Source organism: Amyelois transitella, chromosome 20, assembly GCF_032362555.1.
Source record: "Amyelois transitella isolate CPQ chromosome 20, ilAmyTran1.1, whole genome shotgun sequence".
NCBI lineage: Eukaryota > Metazoa > Arthropoda > Insecta > Lepidoptera > Pyralidae > Amyelois > Amyelois transitella.
Window position 1 is genome coordinate 3,315,116 of NC_083523.1, and position 17,949 is coordinate 3,333,064.

A 17,949-nucleotide genomic window follows, 5' to 3' on the forward strand; every position below is an offset into this window, starting at 1 on the left:
TTCATGAAGCGACCATGTGCTTTTACGATTATTTACAGTAGGTACAACGATTGTTTTAAGGTTCCGCATCAAAATGGCGAAAAAATGGAACCGTTTAAGTGCAGTAATGTCCGTCCGTTTATATGTAGGAAATTTGCAAGATAGGTATGGACATGCAATGTTCTGCTAAAAAAAATGCGTAGAATAGTTTTACAAATATAATTTGGAGAACATACAGTTGTAGTTTGACATTTAGAATGAGTTTACTTTAAGTTTATTCATTAATTAAGAATACCTACCATAATTTTCGCGAATGAAAGCTCTGCCAATCCATTTAAAAATTTTTGACTGCAAAAAAAATTTGTGAATAAATTAGCTATTTCAAAATTATTAAAAACATACAACGGAAATTGATTTGAAAAAATCGATCAAATGCGTACTGTTTATGAGATATGGGATTGAACTACAATACCTTGATACGGAACCATTTATACCTAAGACCAACTCGCACTTGACCGTTTTTTATATCAATGGTTGCTATTCGCATCAGTTTTACTGTGATATTGAAGGAATGCGTTCGCATGTGTCGTTTGTTCTACTAGTTAGTTGCGTTTTGGGTGTTCGAGTGAACAGACTAACAAACAAAATTGTTGGTAAGTCGATAACACGTCGCGCACTACTGGAATTAGTAATGAGTTTTGGATGAGATAAGTTTGTTCTTTTGTGAGTAAGAAAGAAATGTTTTTTAATTAGTAAGTAACAATTTAAAATGTGATGCCGGTACCTACTTATGTAATTTTTAAAATCAAGTGATCATACCACAATTTGATTCCGCGTTTATTGGTACAGTGAACGGCAAAAAATATGACCGGTTCATACAAATCAAAACCATTGGAAGGCTTAGGTGTCTCTGCAGTAAACTTTACTTATATACTCAAAGTAAGGTATAGTACCTTATGGTTCCCATAGATAAAGGACTTGTCCGTCACTGTCCCCACATCGTAAGACGCGACCATGGCACCTACAGCAACAACTATGATACAGCTAGGTTGGATTCCTTGTCATCGAGGTCCCAGGTTCATCGGGGAGTCACTTCCGTTTATTTCTCACTACCGGATTTTTATGATGAAATGAGAGGCAAATTTTGCCATAAATAATAGTATAATTTCTGCGAAATTAAGAATCAACGACTGTTCACGAGAGAAGACGTGGGAAGAAGCTAGTACTACAACTATAAATCTTCAAAATATGTAAAAATGTGTCACTGTATCTGTTACAGCAAATACCTAAAAACCTCAATGTTATCGCTTATCAAATAGATTATTTGGAGATAAGCGTTGATTTAATGTTACCATGACAGTTCAATAGTTCTAATGCCCTGGGAACATGTTTGATAACCACCAGGCAGGTTATTTACGTAATTTGGAATGCTTAAGCCCTATCTTCTCTCTCTTTCTTCTCTTTAGTTAACCTAAGAGATAGAGAGAGAGGGTAGACTAAATTTAGGTAAGCTTTTACGACGCTTATAAAATACGAACAGCGTACAGCGTCGGTGGTCAAATCGGCAAGCAAAGGGCGTGATGCGCTGAAAGGCACAGGTTCGAATCCCATCTCGGCCATGTACCAATGACTATTTTCGAAGTTATCTAAGTACATTACTTTCAATATTAACCTATCTTCCTATCTTGGTATGAATTCCAACATCCATTTTGTCTCACACAGTCTTCACTGGTAACAAAACATCGTTATTGTTACCTCTAGTAAAAACTTTAGGGGGGGTCGAAAATAGCCTGAATTGTTTCGAGAAAAGGATGGTACGGCCGTGCCGCATTTTTTGCTCGACTTGGTGGAGCACTGCCGTGCCCCCAGATACGTTTAACTATACACTTATCATGATTGATAAGATAAAACAGAGTAAATTCCCAAAAATATAATATTACTTACTGTGATTTTTTTTATATCGTCACACCCTGATATATTATTTCATACCTATTATTTTAATAGTAAACAAAGGCCTTAGCATAAACGTCAATGACTTGCTTACGGTTTTCAGCCAATGAGTGCTTTTATTTGTTTAACTCTTAACTTTTATCGTTTGACCCGCAATCAATAAACATAGTTTTTCTGTTTAGTCAGCTGGTAGACGGATAAAGAAAACGGCATTAAGTCCGCCTTTTGTACATATTTTTTTTGTGAAATAATGATTTAAATAAATAAATAACCTTCTGGGTTTTACCCACACCTATTCTCAGTTTTTAATTTGACCAATTTTTATTCGTTATTGTGTTATTGGACTTCCTTTTTAATATTCCCCACAACATCCAACACGCATCATTTTAAGATGACCTTGCTTTAAACCAAGTTTCGAACCACGTAAACAAAAATATGACAATGTGTTCATGTAAAATATCGACATTTTTCAAAACTCAAAACTAGTCGTGTAACAAATAATGACAAATTGAACAATGAACGCCATTTTACACAAGAATATGATTAAGGTAATGACCATATAAATCAGAATGATTCCTCTAATTTTAAAGTGTTTTTAAGATAGTTCATAGGACTTTTTAAAGTCATATATCGATTCTCAGGAGTCAGACAACATATTACAACAATAAAACTATAGCATAGGCAAGTTTAATAAATGTGTCAAGTTATGTGTTAAATTATTTCTCTTTATTTACATTACAGCCGAAACCAGAGAACAGTTATCACCAAATTTAATCCCATGTGGCCTCAACGACATAATAATATTATCAGCACCTATAGTCAATCACAATGTCTCAATTTTTCAACTTACAAACCCAAACGGAGATATCAGAAATCTAGATCTTTCCATGACCAAAGATGCTATAATACCCGACGACCATGAAAACTCTATAGTTGTCAAATATGACAACAATAAAGAAAGGATCATAACTATGCTAAATAGTTATAAAATATTTAATATAAATTATGAAATAACAGCGGATGGGTTGGACGATGTATTCGCTAATAATGTGCATGATATTAAAGATAATGAATTTTTGATTGGTCCGGTGAGTGAAGAGGACCATGGAAACTGGGTGTTAAGTTTGTTTGCTCTAGAAAATGGCAGATGGCTGGAGATGTTTCAAGTTATAACTATTAAAATTAAAGGTGAGAAAATAATTTGTTTTTAAAATAATGATTTTCATAGAGAAGTCAGAATGTATGATCTAAATTTTCCTTAAGGCTTTGCAAGTCTCGTTTGTTACTGACTACTGAATGCTATGTTTAATCGAAGCTACTTTGAACTACATCAGCAAAAAGTTTTGAAGCTCCACTAAGCTTCTTTTGGCCGAGGGTCCGCTTAAGGTTTGGAGTATTAAGTATTGTATTCTACATCCGCCGACCTTTAACATTTTCTGATAAGATCGCTATCGATTGTCTCGAATTCTTACAAATTGTTCCATGGAGAGGATGTTCTAACATAAATACTGTTGATCATTTCAGAATACATTACACCAAAAGAAAAGTCCCAGTCCCTGCACAAAGGGGCAACATTTCGTTTCGGATTCGCATATCCTATCCCGAATTTGGAGAGCTGCGAGTTTACTGCACCCAAAACTACATACGATAGATGGTATGACAGAGACCAAGATAACTTGGACTCTTGCATGTTCATAGTGAAGAACATTACCAAAGATGACGAAGGTCTATGGAGAGTGGTCGGTGTTGGGAGAATCGTGTATATGACTCAGGTCATATTGGCTGTTGTTTGATTTTGCAAATTAGTGATCAATTTAAGTCATAACTGTTACCGCCTTTAAGTATTATTTATACCTATAATACAAATTTTCTTCTACAAAATATAATACCTGAATCAATGAAACATTAAAGCACTTGGAAGAACCTCAACTTTAGTTTTCCATACCCAAATTTGAATTCAATACTCTCTGCAAAATAACTAGCACTAAAACTAAGATTAACTAAGATTATCTTAATAGAAAATATCGATAGAAATAGGCTTATAAACTTGGGATTCTTCTTTTAGGCGATGGGCTAGCAACCTATCACTATTTGAATCTCAATTCTATTATCAAGCAAATAAGTTAAACGTGACCTTTCAGTCTTTTCAAGACTGTTGTTGTTGTTGGCTCTATCTACCCCGTCAGACGTGACTATATGTATGTATGTAAAATATCGAAAAAGAAACAAATAAATAAGAGCTCCCAATATTTAAAATAACAAATGCTTTTAATAACAATAAAGATTAAGTACAAAAAATAAATATAATAAACCCTATCGAGGCAGTCTAAGCACTCATAGGTGTAGTACGACTAACATCATTAACAGGCAAAGGCATCTTCTGGAAACTTCTTCGGATGCTGTTTCTCCAGGAATAGGCTCTGGCGATGGTGTTCCTGCGGTTCTTGGCAGGGATGAGGAGGACGCCGAAACAGATGAAGAGAATGAAAAGCAAGATACCTGTACACCACCACCACATGAAGTTATCTGGAAATTAAGTTTATCAGAATCAATTGGTATTCTTTTAGATTTTTTTACTTCTAAAAAGTAGAGTAGTTTATTTTCATCATACTTATTTACAGCCTTTGATCGTGTCTAAAACTTGACTTGAGTCTAGGAGGAAACATGGACCTTTATGTCAGCACCCGAGTTTGCCACACAAATTTAAAATCCCCCGTCATTTACCACAATACATAGATGTTGATTATCGTTTTTTGAGTTAAAAGTTTGCAACACTATTTATTTTTTCAATTACTTTTCTCTCTTTTAACCTTCATAAAAGCCGTGTATTCTCAGAAGCTCCATCTATCCAAAGCTTGATCCATTATGACAACAAGTATTTGTACATACGTTACGAAAAGAAGTAAGTATCTTTTCTTTTCCATATCGTATTTTATATTTTGCGGTACCAAATTAGGCGGTTTGTGGTCTCCTATTACAACCAGTGGAAGAGAGGAGTGATCCTATTCTTCTTCCAAAACCATACCGCGTACAATAAATTTGCCATCGTAACATCTAAATTCATTAAGACAATATAATCATAACATACTTGATGTTGGTCTAGGGGTAATGATTATAGGTGCAGATTCAGTTGTAGTATTCTCTGTAGATGTATCCTCAGACGTTGTAGGTGTTTCCATGGTATGGCTGGTGACACCCAAGACCTCCTCTTCTCTGCCGATGATCTTGACGGCGACAGTCCAAGGGTGCAAGTCCAAAATGTTAGGGTTTTGGATGTAGATGCGACAATAGCCCTTGCTAAGATCCTCGTAGGATGAATACCGGGTGTCGGGAAGCTTTACTGATTTGAATCCTGTAATAATATAATGTTAATGAATTTGTGATTGAAACAACTGAATTATTCGCAAAATACTGTTTTACTTACGAGTCTACATCTGTTTAATGGCTAACCATTAATGGATTCCCACCCATTTTTTAGATTCCCAGCGATATCAAGATGAAACTTCATAATATGAAGTATTATATTATTATTACTTATACTATAAAAAACTACACAAGAAAACTAACTGGGTCTGCTTACTAGTTCAGCCCATTTGTGTAAGAAGCAAAAATAAAATCAAATAAAGTTAGTCGTACCCAGCCCGTCAATGCGCACATAACGGCAGTACTCCAAAGGTTGTTGTTGGAAGACTTCTGCTTCCACCATGAGGCCACCATCACTCAGGTACTGGTTCACTTCAATGGTGCCTGGGAACATTAGTTTCCAGAATTTAGTTAGAGACACATTACGGTAGATAATTTTCTTATTATGAACTTTTTTTTGTCATCGCTTTCTTCTCAGCTGAGGATATCAGAACATTAAAATATGACATGTATGATACTTTGAAAGCTGTGGAAATGTTTGTTATAGATAAAAAGAAACATATCAGTTCAAATTATTATAGGACAAAATCAATTTTGTACATTCTTTTGTAAGATAGGTACGAGTCTTTGTTGTAGACATCTAGATGTGGCATTCGAGTCTCGAGACTATTTTTTCCATTTGATTTAAGTAATAGTAAAGGATAATCATATACTTAGTCTGTATTTCATGGACCAGATAAATAAAAATTAAAACTCACGATTGATCTGAACTTGTATGTTAGCTCTTTGTTCCGCCTGGTCATCATCAGGTAGACCAACATGGCAGCTCCATCTACCTTCAGGCCAATGACCAGCTTCCTGCGAGAGAAGACGACTGAACCTGATGCCACACTCCCCAGCGTCCAAACCTGCTCCAACATACTCGTACTCGTCGGTAGAAACGCCTGGAAAAATTTAAGAAGCAGAAATAAATAACTCGTGAATTGGCATCATAGTACTAAAAAATGTCCAACGTGATCGCTAGTTGGCAAAGAATCACTAACTGTTGTAAAACACAGTCATTATATCTTTTCAACCACAATTCATTCAAAATTATACAAATATCCGCATTATTGGGACCCTGACTGTGTTGTGTCGTAAATAAATATTTAAACAAGATTTTTTTGTTTCCGGCACTAAAGAATAGAACCACCCCATATCTTTCCCCCGGATATCGCAAAAGGCGACCTAAGGCCTTAACTAACTAATAAACATGGTATATAGATAGATATGATTACATGTAGGTTTTTTAGTTGTTAAATCTGCGATTTGTAGCAAATTAATTTGCAGACGAAGGTAATTTATAAATTTACAATGACACCTATCTTTCGTAAAAGTTGAATTAAAACATTGGAATTTATAATGTTATGCATTCATTATAACCACATCTCTTGACTTGACTATGGTAGTTCGATTGGGTCTTACAGAGAACTTTATGTGGGGTTAAACTTAATAAATATATTTATGCCTACACAAAATATAAAATTATAATATACATACATAAAAATTATAATATACATACATAAAAACTACAATAGATAAACAATAAACAAAACAAAGACTTTACTTAGGTACCTAACTATTCGGCAAGATTATAGATTGTGATTTCAAAGACAATGTGAAAATCTTACCAGGAGAAACGCTGTATGTCATTCCGTTTGGTCTTCTGAAGTAGCAGTACTGGATTGGCGATTGGATGGAACACGTCATGGTCAGGCTGTCTCCTTCCAAGTGCACTATATTCTCTTTGTGCGCTGTCAGAGTCGGCTCTGAAAAAAGTGGGTAAATTATATTATTTATGGTTCTAATTTTTTTAGGTTTTTATTCTGGCAACAAGTTACTAGTGAAATTCCTTACTCACGACTCAAAAGAAGAAGAAGTCTCCTAGTGTCTTTGAGCTGAAGGTTTCAGTAAGCATTTAACTTTTTTTTTTTTAGGTCGTTAAACACAAATAAGTAAAACAAAAAAAAATTTAAAATAAAATTTTAGCCGAAGCTTCGCCTTACCTTAGCGCTTCGAATTTAGCGCTATCTACACTCGCGAATTTAGCGCCTACCTACACCTATCTGCAAATGAATACGGGTTTTTCGCAAATCTCATGGGAACTATAATTTCTCCCGGAATAAAAGGTACCGTATTTCCTTCTCCAGACTCCTAATTATATGTACGTAAAAGTTCAACAAGGTTGGTTCAGTAGATAACGCGTAAAGAGACTTGTTTTAACTTACTTTAGCATTTATATAGAGAGAAGCCATACATCATCACCTCAAAACCTTCCTACGATTTTAGTGGGTAATTTTGAAATGTGGCCATCTGTACTTACATAGGATGAAATAAGACAGTTGGTAGGTGCCCTAGATAAAGTATGGGTACAAAATTTTCGAAATCATAACTTAACTTCTCATATTTACTAAGTAGCTAGTTTTTTAATGAAACTAAAAGTTTATAACGATTCTGACTTGTTCTGATCTTCATAGCCCTTACCTGATACAACTGAGGCAGCAATAGTAGGATCCTGCATGGCCCAGGGGCAGAGCACCGTGAGGAAGCCGTAGTAGACCTCGTGGTCCGTCTCCACCGCACAGCGCCACAGCCCAAGGTCTGATGTCGCGGGGTTGGTGATGCGAATGCCGCATTCGTGAGTCGTGACATTGCCATCCATACTGAAAATTGTTTTAGAGGAATTAGTCATAGCTTTTGAAGATTGAAAGGGACATGAGACAAGGGATAACAGAAGACTTAACTTTGAGGAATATATGTGGCAGTAATTATCTACCAAATAATTCTAATAGTGCCGTGTGGTTCCCGGTACTAGGTTTGCCAAGTTAATGAGCCTATCCCTTAGTCGCATTTTACGCCAGCCATAGGAGAGAGATGTAATGGTCCTATTCTCTTTTATATTGGTGCCAGGAACCACACGACACATCATTAATATAAATAAATAAATAAATATATACGGGACAAACTACACAGATTAAATAAGCCTCGAAGTAAGTTCGAGACTTGTGTTATATAATATTATACTAACTCAGTGATACTATTTTTTATTATAAATACTTATATAGATAAACATCCAAGACCCAGGCCAATCAGAAAAAATATTTTATCATCATGCCTTAGCCAGGATACTTACTACATTATCATATTACTAAATATGTATCAATCCTCGACCAATTAATAAATAAAAACCAGACTTTCCACAATATGCTATCAACGAATCCTTGGATACTTCGGCCTCACAGCTCGGTAACAACCACATAGACTTTTAACCACATAGATTGTGTTTGGCAGGCTGTGTTTAAAAGGGGACAATCATCAATCCGATGGTTTAACTCTATTCGAGAGGTAATGGGGCTCACAGTAAGCACTCCAACAAGCTGATGACAGGGCGGAGTGGAGGAAGCTCGTCAACACCATAACGAAAGCTCTCCAAGACGGGCTAGACCATCAGAAATGAAGATTACGACTGGGAAATATATGTAAAATGCGGTGTGGTTTCCGGCACTATTGAAGAAAGAACTGGACCACTCCATCTTTTTCCCATAGATGTCGTAAAAGGCGACTAAGGGATAGGCTTATAAGCTTGTGATTCTACATGTAGACGATGGGCTAGCAACCCGTCACTACTTGAATCTCAATTCCATCATCAAGCCGGGCAGCTGGGCGTGGCCTATCGATCTCTTCAAGACTGTTGGCTCTGTCTTCCTCGCAAGGATAAAGGCGTGACTATATGTAAGTATATTTGAAAAACACATACGTAGTACCAGTTCCATGAGATATATATCGGTCCTCAGCCACTCCGTCGTTGACCATAATCACACGTCCAGATGGCTCTTGGAACAGGCAGGATTTGACTGTGTATTCCACAGGCACTGAACATTTGAGAGTCACCTCAGGTTGTTCCTTTGCCACATAGGTGGTTACTATTGGCTTGTGTTCTGCAATTAATATATATATATATAAGAATCGGTTTAAGAAAGAACTTAGATGAAATCTCATATGATATTAAGTGGGTACCTATACAGCGACAATATGTGCCGTGCAGTTCCCGGCACTTTTAAATAGAACCATGGATGTCGTAAAAGGCGTCTAAGAGTGAGAAAGTGGCCTTTCAGTCTTCTCAAGACTGTTGGCTCTGTCTATCCCGTAAGTGATATAGACATGACTATATGTATGTATATAGCGACAAAGCAATGAGATACGGTAGTGGAAGAGCCTAAAGTTGATTTATGATATGTAGTTTAATTAATTTATCAAATATCAACTGAGCTATTAAACAAAAGCACTAAAATGTAATCTTAAGTAATTTCATAAAAATAATGATAAGCCATTTTATAAAAAGCAAAAAATAGGAAAACAATGACATCAAAAGTCCACGTTATAAAATAGAATATAGAAACACTATATCATCAATTAAAAAACTAGAAAGGCAAGGGCTTCAAAATTCAATTGGAAATTTCCTCTGGACATCGGCATGGATACAGACATAAATATATGTAATCTCATTCTTATCAAGGGCACTGATTCTTTTGATATCAAGTGTCCTGATTGATAAAATGTATGAGAATTGTGAAACTGTGGTATTAGAATAACTGACTAATAATATATTTAATCTGTTGATTACTGTATTCAAAGATATAAAATTACCTGATCCCCGTACTTCGGCAATGATTTCATAAGTTCTAGTCAACAAATTGCCTGGGAAACCAACGGTCATGGCCCAAGTTCCAGCATGGTCGTTGGTCACCCTGTCTAGTGCTAAATTACATCTACCATGACCTTCGAAGACCACTTTTTGAGTAGGATCTGTCAGTTTACAGTAAACAGCATTTTCAGGACCGAAGGTCTCACTTACGGGTCTGCTTCGAGTGAAAACTAATCTAGTGTCGTGAGTTGACTCCCATTGATCTGTAAACAATTATTCACTTTATTTCGCTTTATATAAATATTATAATTATTAAAATTAAAACTAAAGCTAAAACTACTTATAAAAAGAAAGAAAAAAGATACTTACAAACTAATTAATTTAAAACTAAAACTACTTATAAAAATAAAGAAAAAAGATGACTACAAACTAAAATTTAATTTATAAATTGTACAGTCCCTGCATAGCATCAACATGCGGGAGTGTGCCTAGAAGGCTGGCAGCATTGCCAATTTGAATGGCAATGCTGATTGATATATTCACCAATTACTTGAATATTTTTCGTTAGATTATCAGAAGTAATATGTTAAGGATGATCTTTTGTAGAATTATATGATTGATTATTTAGTTCCAATGTAATTTTTGACGTATGACTGAATCTATGTACACTAAAACTTTTAACATGTCTAAAGTCGAGATTTATCGTACGTTTTGATACCTACTAAAATACACAACATCTATATTTTTAGTATAAAATATAAGTTTAATATTATAAAGTCATATTACCTTTTACATCTACGTATACATTAGCTCTATAAGAGATTCTTGGTCCATATCGTATATGCCATAAACCACTGTCTTCATGTTGGGCATTTCGTAAAATATATCCACAAGTTTCAACCAAACCAGCGTCTTTTTCTACATCGGTTCTTTCAATACCATTGGGATCGAAGAGTTTGCAAGAATCATGAAGGTTTGTGGGGTTTGCTAAACGTAAATGAAGATCATTGCCTTCGGACACCATCACTTGGCTAGATGATGCATCAACATTCTCTGTAACGACAGAAGTTAATACGATGATAATATTACTTATTAAATAATCTATATGGTAATATGATAATTTACATATAATTATCATTATTAAGATTTTATCAATTAGACGTGACCCGATAGGCGTACATTTAATTACCTTCAACGAAGATAGTGAATGGCTGTCTCACTTCTACTGCTTCCGAACTTCTTTGTTCCCTAGAGATAGCCATCCATTCTCCAATGGCTTCATCGGTTAGAACAGTTATTTTAAATCGACATCTATTTTCAGAATTTTCGATGATTTCTATTCCAGGAACATTAAAGCCATCCATGATGGTGTACTGTAGACCATCGGGAGTTCTTATATGGCAACTTTCTGTTGTGTAAAACCAGAATGTATTCAAATCCGTATTAACTGTGATTTCTGCCCCTATAGAAGTATTGAAGAACTCAACATCCTTAGTCATTATAGTCCTGTGATCCTCCATTATTGGATTTGCTGGGTCTGTAATAATAGTCTTCAGTTAGTATATTGCCATCAATATTAGCTTAAATAATCTATCATTATCATAGGTTCCATGAAAACAACAAATGATTTGCTTCTTTTATAACTATGAACTATTTTCTTGTTTCTGTGTAAATTTATATGCAATGAAGATATTACAAACAAACAAACAACAAATTGCGTAAATACCTTCTTGTATAATTTGAAGTGTCTGTCTGTATTCAGTAAATACGCCTCTGTCATTAAATTTCACATTAATTTCCCAATCGCCTAAAGCTTCCTTTTCAATTGGTCCAATACTAAACGCGCAGGTTACTCTCAAAGCGGGCTCCAGAAACTTTACAGGTTCCGCAGTTTTCTCCAGGTTAAACAATTGTCCTGATGGACTCCTTAACTCACAACTGTCGGTCGTTCCAGTACCAGGAAATTCTAGCTCGATACTCGTGCCTAAATTTATAACCCGCGTAACAGGACTTAAAGTAGATGTATTGTAAGCTTGAGTGTAAGGATCTTCTTCATCTGTAAAAGTAAAATATGAGGTTGCGGTAAAAGGCAAAAAATGTCCACATATTATCAAAACAAAACTGTACTTTGACTTACTTGTTATCGCAACAACTGTACTTGCAAGTTAATCACAACTTAGATTTTCATCATTAACATGAAACTAAGACTTACCATATAAATACAAATGCAATGGCAAATGAACTTCAGTAACTCCGCTCAATATTGAATTATATACAGCGTATACAGTCCAGTCGCCTAAATATTTTTTTTGAATAGGTCCGATATGAACTCTACAGTGAGAAGCATCATGAATGACTGAACGAGTGAGCCCAGGGTAGTCTGAATCTGTATTGATAATCAAATCTTCTCCATTGGGAGTTATAACATGGCAGGTCAAAAGAGTGGCGACGCTGCTAACACCAGTGTCAACTGTAGCCAAATAATTAGTGACAGTATCTCTCTTGCTATGAACTGTTACTTGCCATGTCGCTGAAGGATTATTAGCGTTATCTGAAACAGTAAAATTGTTGCTAAGTGCTTAGTAAGTTGCTCACGTATGATTCGTTTTTTTATATATATTTAGTTTGATATTGATACCATTATAAGCTAATTTATCTAGAAGTGTAGATAAGGAAACTTTGATTAATGACAGAGAATTCTGTGCGGTATTCGATATAATTAGAATACTTACTCCACCTAATGACAACTGGCTGGCATCTTCTCAAAGGTATATCTTCATTAATTTCCCCACAAAGTACCCAACGGCCAAGAAGAGATTCTTCCATGGGGCCAATGGTGACTCTACTAGCCACGAAATCACTACTACTATGTACTGTCACACCTGGTACATTAGAGCTCTCTAATTGCAAAGTTTGGTTATCAGGAGTTATGATAGTAAATTTCTCTTCTATTGATGCTGGTCGTTCTTTCTTGCTTAAAGATATGTCAACGTTCAGACCAATTCTAGCGATGACATTTATATCTCTTAACCATTCTGTGAAGACTTCCTCTTCAACTTCTTCACTTTCTTCGGCTGTGAAAACAATAAACATATTTATATTTAATTCACTCTTGCTCTTACTTTACATTTAATCGTATTTGTGATTACTCAAAAGTTTGACTTTAACATTTATGCAGCACATAAACCACAGTATTTATATTGCCTACCGTTTGTTTTTGAAGACTTGGTGTATACCTAATGTTAAAAAGAGTTTAAAAAGTTACCTTTAGTAATAGTTAGATGATAAGTTTTAGCGGCGCGCTCGTCGCCGTCAATGTAATAAATAGTCCATTCTCCTTCATCTTCTTCTTTCAAATCGGTGATGTGAGCACCACAGTAGCTCACGACGGGTGTTTCTACATATTTAATTCTGTCAGTAGAGTGGTCTTCTGGTTTGAATTCGATGGTCTCTCCATGAGGTGTGTCTAAGTAGCAGGATAGGTTGGCATTGGAGCCCGTGACTATTGTAGCCGGCAGGGTGTCTCCGACTTTCTTTGTTACGTTGAATGGAGATGCTGAAACTGCGCCTGTAAAATATAGAATTTGAAATGGGATAAATACAGGACATTATTATAGGTTTAGTATGGTCCGATAATAATTTTTCTCTGTATTGTTATGTTAACCATACAATTCAACGATTTTACCGCTATAATACCAAAAAACTATAATATAACCAGTAAAGTGGCATGATTAAATACATAAAATGTGGGGGTAACCATACAAACAGGTTCCGGGAAAGAGGCGTGATTTTATTTATGTACGCCACTTATTTAGTGTGATGAGATTCCTGGTACTAAAGAATAGGACCACTCTACATCTTTACCATTGATGTAGAAAAATGCGACTAAAGGATAGGCTTATAAACTTGGCATTCTTCTCGTGGGCGCACAATGACACAATATGGGTTAGGTGTAGACAAAGGTTGCGGACATCATCGCTTCATAATGTGAAAGATGTAAATTTAAAAGTTTTCTCTTTTTTTGAAAACCACAATTAACACTAATAAAAGTCAAGGATAATGAATTTATTTGGATGATTCTCCTAATTATTAATTTTCCAAAAGTCTCAAAATTCTTGTATGCCCCAAATACCCCAGTTTAAGAAGACTTCTATGGCATCAACAGGAAAAGATATGTAGCTAATGCTTATAAGTCTTTCTTAAGTCGCGTACACACCAACGAAGGAAGGCTCTTGACAACTCCGTACAATTTGTAAGGACTAAGGCACGTGGGATATCGCAAGCTTTCGCTTGTCGATTGACATTTGGCTATACTACTGACAATACCATTGATGGCTAACGAAACTCATTAGATGGCGAACCAATGATCAATGGTCTTCGGTCCAGTGTGTACGCAGCTTAATCGAACAGTTACAATGTTGCTCTCTACTATCCAATTAATTACCTTATAATAAGACATAAGCTGGTGATATCTATGTAATTGTTGTGACGAAGCGAATACTGATAAAAAAAATTCGAAACTGGTGCAGATCTTTATAAAATATATATTTTTATATATATAAAATACATTCCAGAAAAAAGAAATAATAAACTTTCATTACAAATTATAAATTATATTGAATAAAAAATCCGAACTTAAGCCTTTGTAAAGTTAATAATGTTAGGATGGGTCTTCAGTTCTAAAATTAGAGACTACATGGTACACTATTGTCTTTAAATCTAAAGAAACTGCCCTAATACTTTTCAAAAAAAATCCTATCGTGATAGGCTGGTATTTGTAAAATTGCTCTGCAAACTCAATAGTTTTATTATATACATATGTATGTAATACATACATACATAAAATCACGCCTCTTTCCCGGAGGGGTAGGCAGAGACTACCTCTTTCCACTTGCCACGATCCCTGCATACTTCCTTTGCTTCATCCACATTCATAACTCTCTTCATGCAAGCTCGGCGGTTTCGGGTACTTTTGCCCTGACCCTTTACCAGGACGTCCTTAATTTGATCAAGATACGTTCATCTAGGTCTTCCCACTCCGACCTTTCCCTCCACACTCTCCTTGTATATCTGCTTAGTCAACCTGTTTTCATTCATCCTCTCCACATGACCGAACCATCTCAACATACCCTTTTCTATTCCTGTAACTACATCTTCTTTCACATCACAACATTCCCTTATCACGCTGTTCCTTATCCGGTCACTCAATTTCACACCCAACATACTCCTTAACGCTCTCATTTCCACTGCATTTATTCTGCTTTCGTGCTTCTTTTGCCATACCCAACTTTCACTCCCATACATTAATGTCGGGAACAACACGCCCCTGTGCACAGCCATTTTGGATAGTTTCTGACTGCTCATAAAGGCATGCAAAGCTCCATTCACCATGTTCCCCGCGTTCACTCTACTTTCAATATCACTATCACACTTGCCATCTGATGTAAACTTTGATCCTAGATATACAAACTCTTTCACTTGCTCAACTTTTTCTCCTCCAATCAAAATATTACATGCTGTTATTTCTTTCTCCATTTCAAAAACCAGTGTTTTAGTTTTACTTACGTTCACTTTCATTCCTTTCTCTTTTAAAGCTTCATGCATACAGTTTACCATCTCCTGTAACTCCTCCGCTGATGACGCCAGTATAACCTGATCGTCGGCATAGAGCAGACATTTGACGAGTAACTCATTCATCCTTAATCCACTTTCAGACTTTCAAATCTGTCAAACAACTATCCATAAATAGGTTGAACAGCCACGGTGACGCAACACATCCTTGCCTTAGTTTTATTTAATAGAATATTTAACTATTACTTCTATTTAAAAGAATTAGTTTATAAAGAAAGGTATTTACTATTACAGTACAATTATTGTAGAAATGAATAAGTACGTTATTTAATGATCTGAGATTTCAATCATTTATTATATTCTATAAGTTTATCCATGGTGACAACAATATTAAAAGTGCAGATATAGGCCCTGTCATTTAAAAGTATAAATAGCTTATTAATATTCTTTGTATTACTGATTAATTGTTTAATATTATCTGTTTTATTGAGTAGATAACACTTATCTATCTTACATTGAGCTTAAGGCTTCATGCGCATAGGTCAACATTCGTACCCTGCCTGCAACGTATCTATAGGTATATATCTATAGGTATCTATAGGTACTATTACTAGCTGTCCCGGCAAACGTTGTTTTGCCATATAAATATTTTTTAAGTAATTTCTAGTTAAAAGAAAACGTTAAGGGTGGACAACCCTAATCACTAAGGGGTATGAAAAATAGATGTTGGCCGATTCTCAGACCTATGCAATATGCTCACAAAATTTCATAGGAATCACTCAAGCCGTTTCAGAGGAGTACGGGAATGAACATTGTGACACGAGAATTTTATATAGGTACAAGATAAGTACGTTTCAGGCTATAAAAAGAAAAGTATCCCTGTACCTATGTACATTTATACATTTTTCTCTCTTTTTTTTATTCAGTCTTAAGTCTTACTACATCAAACTTCTTCGTGGTCCATTTATAGCTGTGATTTTACTTCGCAATTTCTCTGGACTATTTGGACATTAAAAGTCGTTAAATCCGGTACAGTAACAGTCTCCGTTCTCCGACACTCATTCTTGTCCAAAAACACTTAATTTTCAATTACACATAAATTTTTGGAAAATCCTGCCTTTCCCTCTTTTAGAAAAGTGAAAGGCTTATAAACTTGGGATGACTAACTTTAAGGCGATCCGATGGGCTAACAAATACTGTCACTATTTGAATCTCAATTCCCTCATTTAACCATACAGATGAACTAAACGCTTAAATATAAAATGTGCCTAAAGTAAAAAAAAAAAAAACTTTAATACCTAAGCAATAAGAAATCTATTTATTGTCTACCTTTGTATGATAAACGCTTTTGAAATATCCTTGAAGTGAAAACAAAAGGTAATACTTGTGCAAAATATTAAACAAACACATATTTAAATACTGTTTAAATATATACAAAGATATGATTACGAAATAGTTATAGTTAGTTTAGTTTATCACTTTACAATACGCAGTAAATACCTTTATTTTCACTTCGTGACTTAAGTTAGGTATATAATAACCTGCTATGATCAGCATATAAAGGGCCTGCGCCCGCGCCGACGCCATGGCAGTATCACTGTATATGCACGACTAACGGAACGAGCAATGTCAGTGTATAAGTATGATGAACATGAGTTGAATTGTAGGATCTTTCATATCTATATCTAATCTTAATGCGACTCCTTCATCTGAAAACTATTTACATTAATAAGTATGTATTGCAGATTATGTTATTTCTTGTATAAGTTGCATAAAGGATATGGTAACAACATGTTTATTGGATAAGATATTTTGGCCTTATATCCGAGAAGCAGCCCAGCATGGCTTCACCCGTGGTAAAATACATACCCCTAGCTTATAATAATTACACCTCTTAACATTGAAAGAATTGAAGCTTTAGTATTTCGATGGTTCGATTTTCAATAAAATCTCCTATAGTTTTCTTCAGTTTTCTTCGAAGATGATCTACGGTATAGCTCTAGAAACATTGGGGTTACTATAAACATATACAATACAAAATACATAGGTACATATAGTCACGTCTATATCCCTTGGGGGGTAGACAGAGCCAACAGTCTTGAAAAAACTGATAGGCCACGTTCAGCTATTTGGCGATACAAATAGTGACAGTATGCTTACCCATCATCGCCTAAAAAAAGAATCCCAAATTTATAAGCCTATCCCTCAGTCGCCTTTTACGACATCCATGGAAAAGAGATGGAGTGGTCCTATTCTTTTTTTTATTTGTGTCGAGAACCGCACGGCACGGCACATTGGAGTTAGCAACATTGGGTAAGGCCCAATCATCAAACAAATCTAATAATTATCTAGGTAGTAATAATATCAAGGATGTAGAAATAAACGCTGATTACTACAACATT

The 17,949-nt window shown here is 35.4% G+C and overlaps 2 protein-coding genes across 2 annotated transcripts; one reads left to right on the top strand and one right to left on the bottom strand.

Moving 5' to 3' along the window:
• The first annotated feature begins 477 nt into the window (after nt 1–477).
• On the top strand, nt 478–5,174 carry LOC106131490 (uncharacterized). Its single transcript, XM_013330603.2, has 3 exons — nt 478–632; nt 2,671–3,117; nt 3,454–5,174. Exons 1-3 carry the CDS (start codon nt 551–553, stop codon nt 3,720–3,722), a joined length of 798 nt encoding a protein of 265 aa, XP_013186057.2. The 5' UTR covers nt 478–550; the 3' UTR covers nt 3,723–5,174.
• LOC106131675 (uncharacterized) lies at nt 4,177–17,238 on the bottom strand. Its single transcript, XM_013330846.2, has 15 exons — nt 17,089–17,238; nt 13,242–13,544; nt 12,709–13,050; nt 12,189–12,527; nt 11,703–12,032; nt 11,166–11,513; nt 10,763–11,029; nt 9,979–10,239; nt 9,089–9,269; nt 7,816–7,994; nt 6,963–7,100; nt 6,051–6,236; nt 5,566–5,676; nt 5,018–5,281; nt 4,177–4,455 (listed from the first exon to the last, which is right to left on the bottom strand). Exons 1-15 carry the CDS (start codon nt 17,132–17,134, stop codon nt 4,256–4,258), a joined length of 3,495 nt encoding a protein of 1,164 aa, XP_013186300.2. The 5' UTR covers nt 17,135–17,238; the 3' UTR covers nt 4,177–4,255.
• Nucleotides 17,239–17,949: the final 711 nt, after the last annotated feature.

What these genes read in the sequence shown, in the direction of transcription:
- LOC106131675 (XM_013330846.2), bottom strand. Translation starts at nt 17,134, where the DNA reads ATGGCGTCGGCGCGGGCGCAGGCCCTTTATATGCTGATCATAGCAG. An exon ending in GCCAGTTGTCATTAGGTGGA is followed by an intron (nt 12,528 to 12,708) that starts GTAAGTATTCTA and finishes TTACTGTTTCAG; the next exon opens with ATAACGCTAATAATCCTTCA. An exon ending in GACATACAGCGTTTCTCCTG is followed by an intron (nt 6,237 to 6,962) that starts GTAAGATTTTCA and finishes AAATTTTTCCAG; the next exon opens with GCGTTTCTACCGACGAGTAC.
- LOC106131490 (XM_013330603.2), top strand. Translation starts at nt 551, where the DNA reads ATGCGTTCGCATGTGTCGTTTGTTCTACTAGTTAGTTGCGTTTTGGGT. An exon ending in ACTAACAAACAAAATTGTTG is followed by an intron (nt 633 to 2,670) that starts GTAAGTCGATAA and finishes TTTACATTACAG; the next exon opens with CCGAAACCAGAGAACAGTTA. An exon ending in TATAACTATTAAAATTAAAG is followed by an intron (nt 3,118 to 3,453) that starts GTGAGAAAATAA and finishes TGATCATTTCAG; the next exon opens with AATACATTACACCAAAAGAA.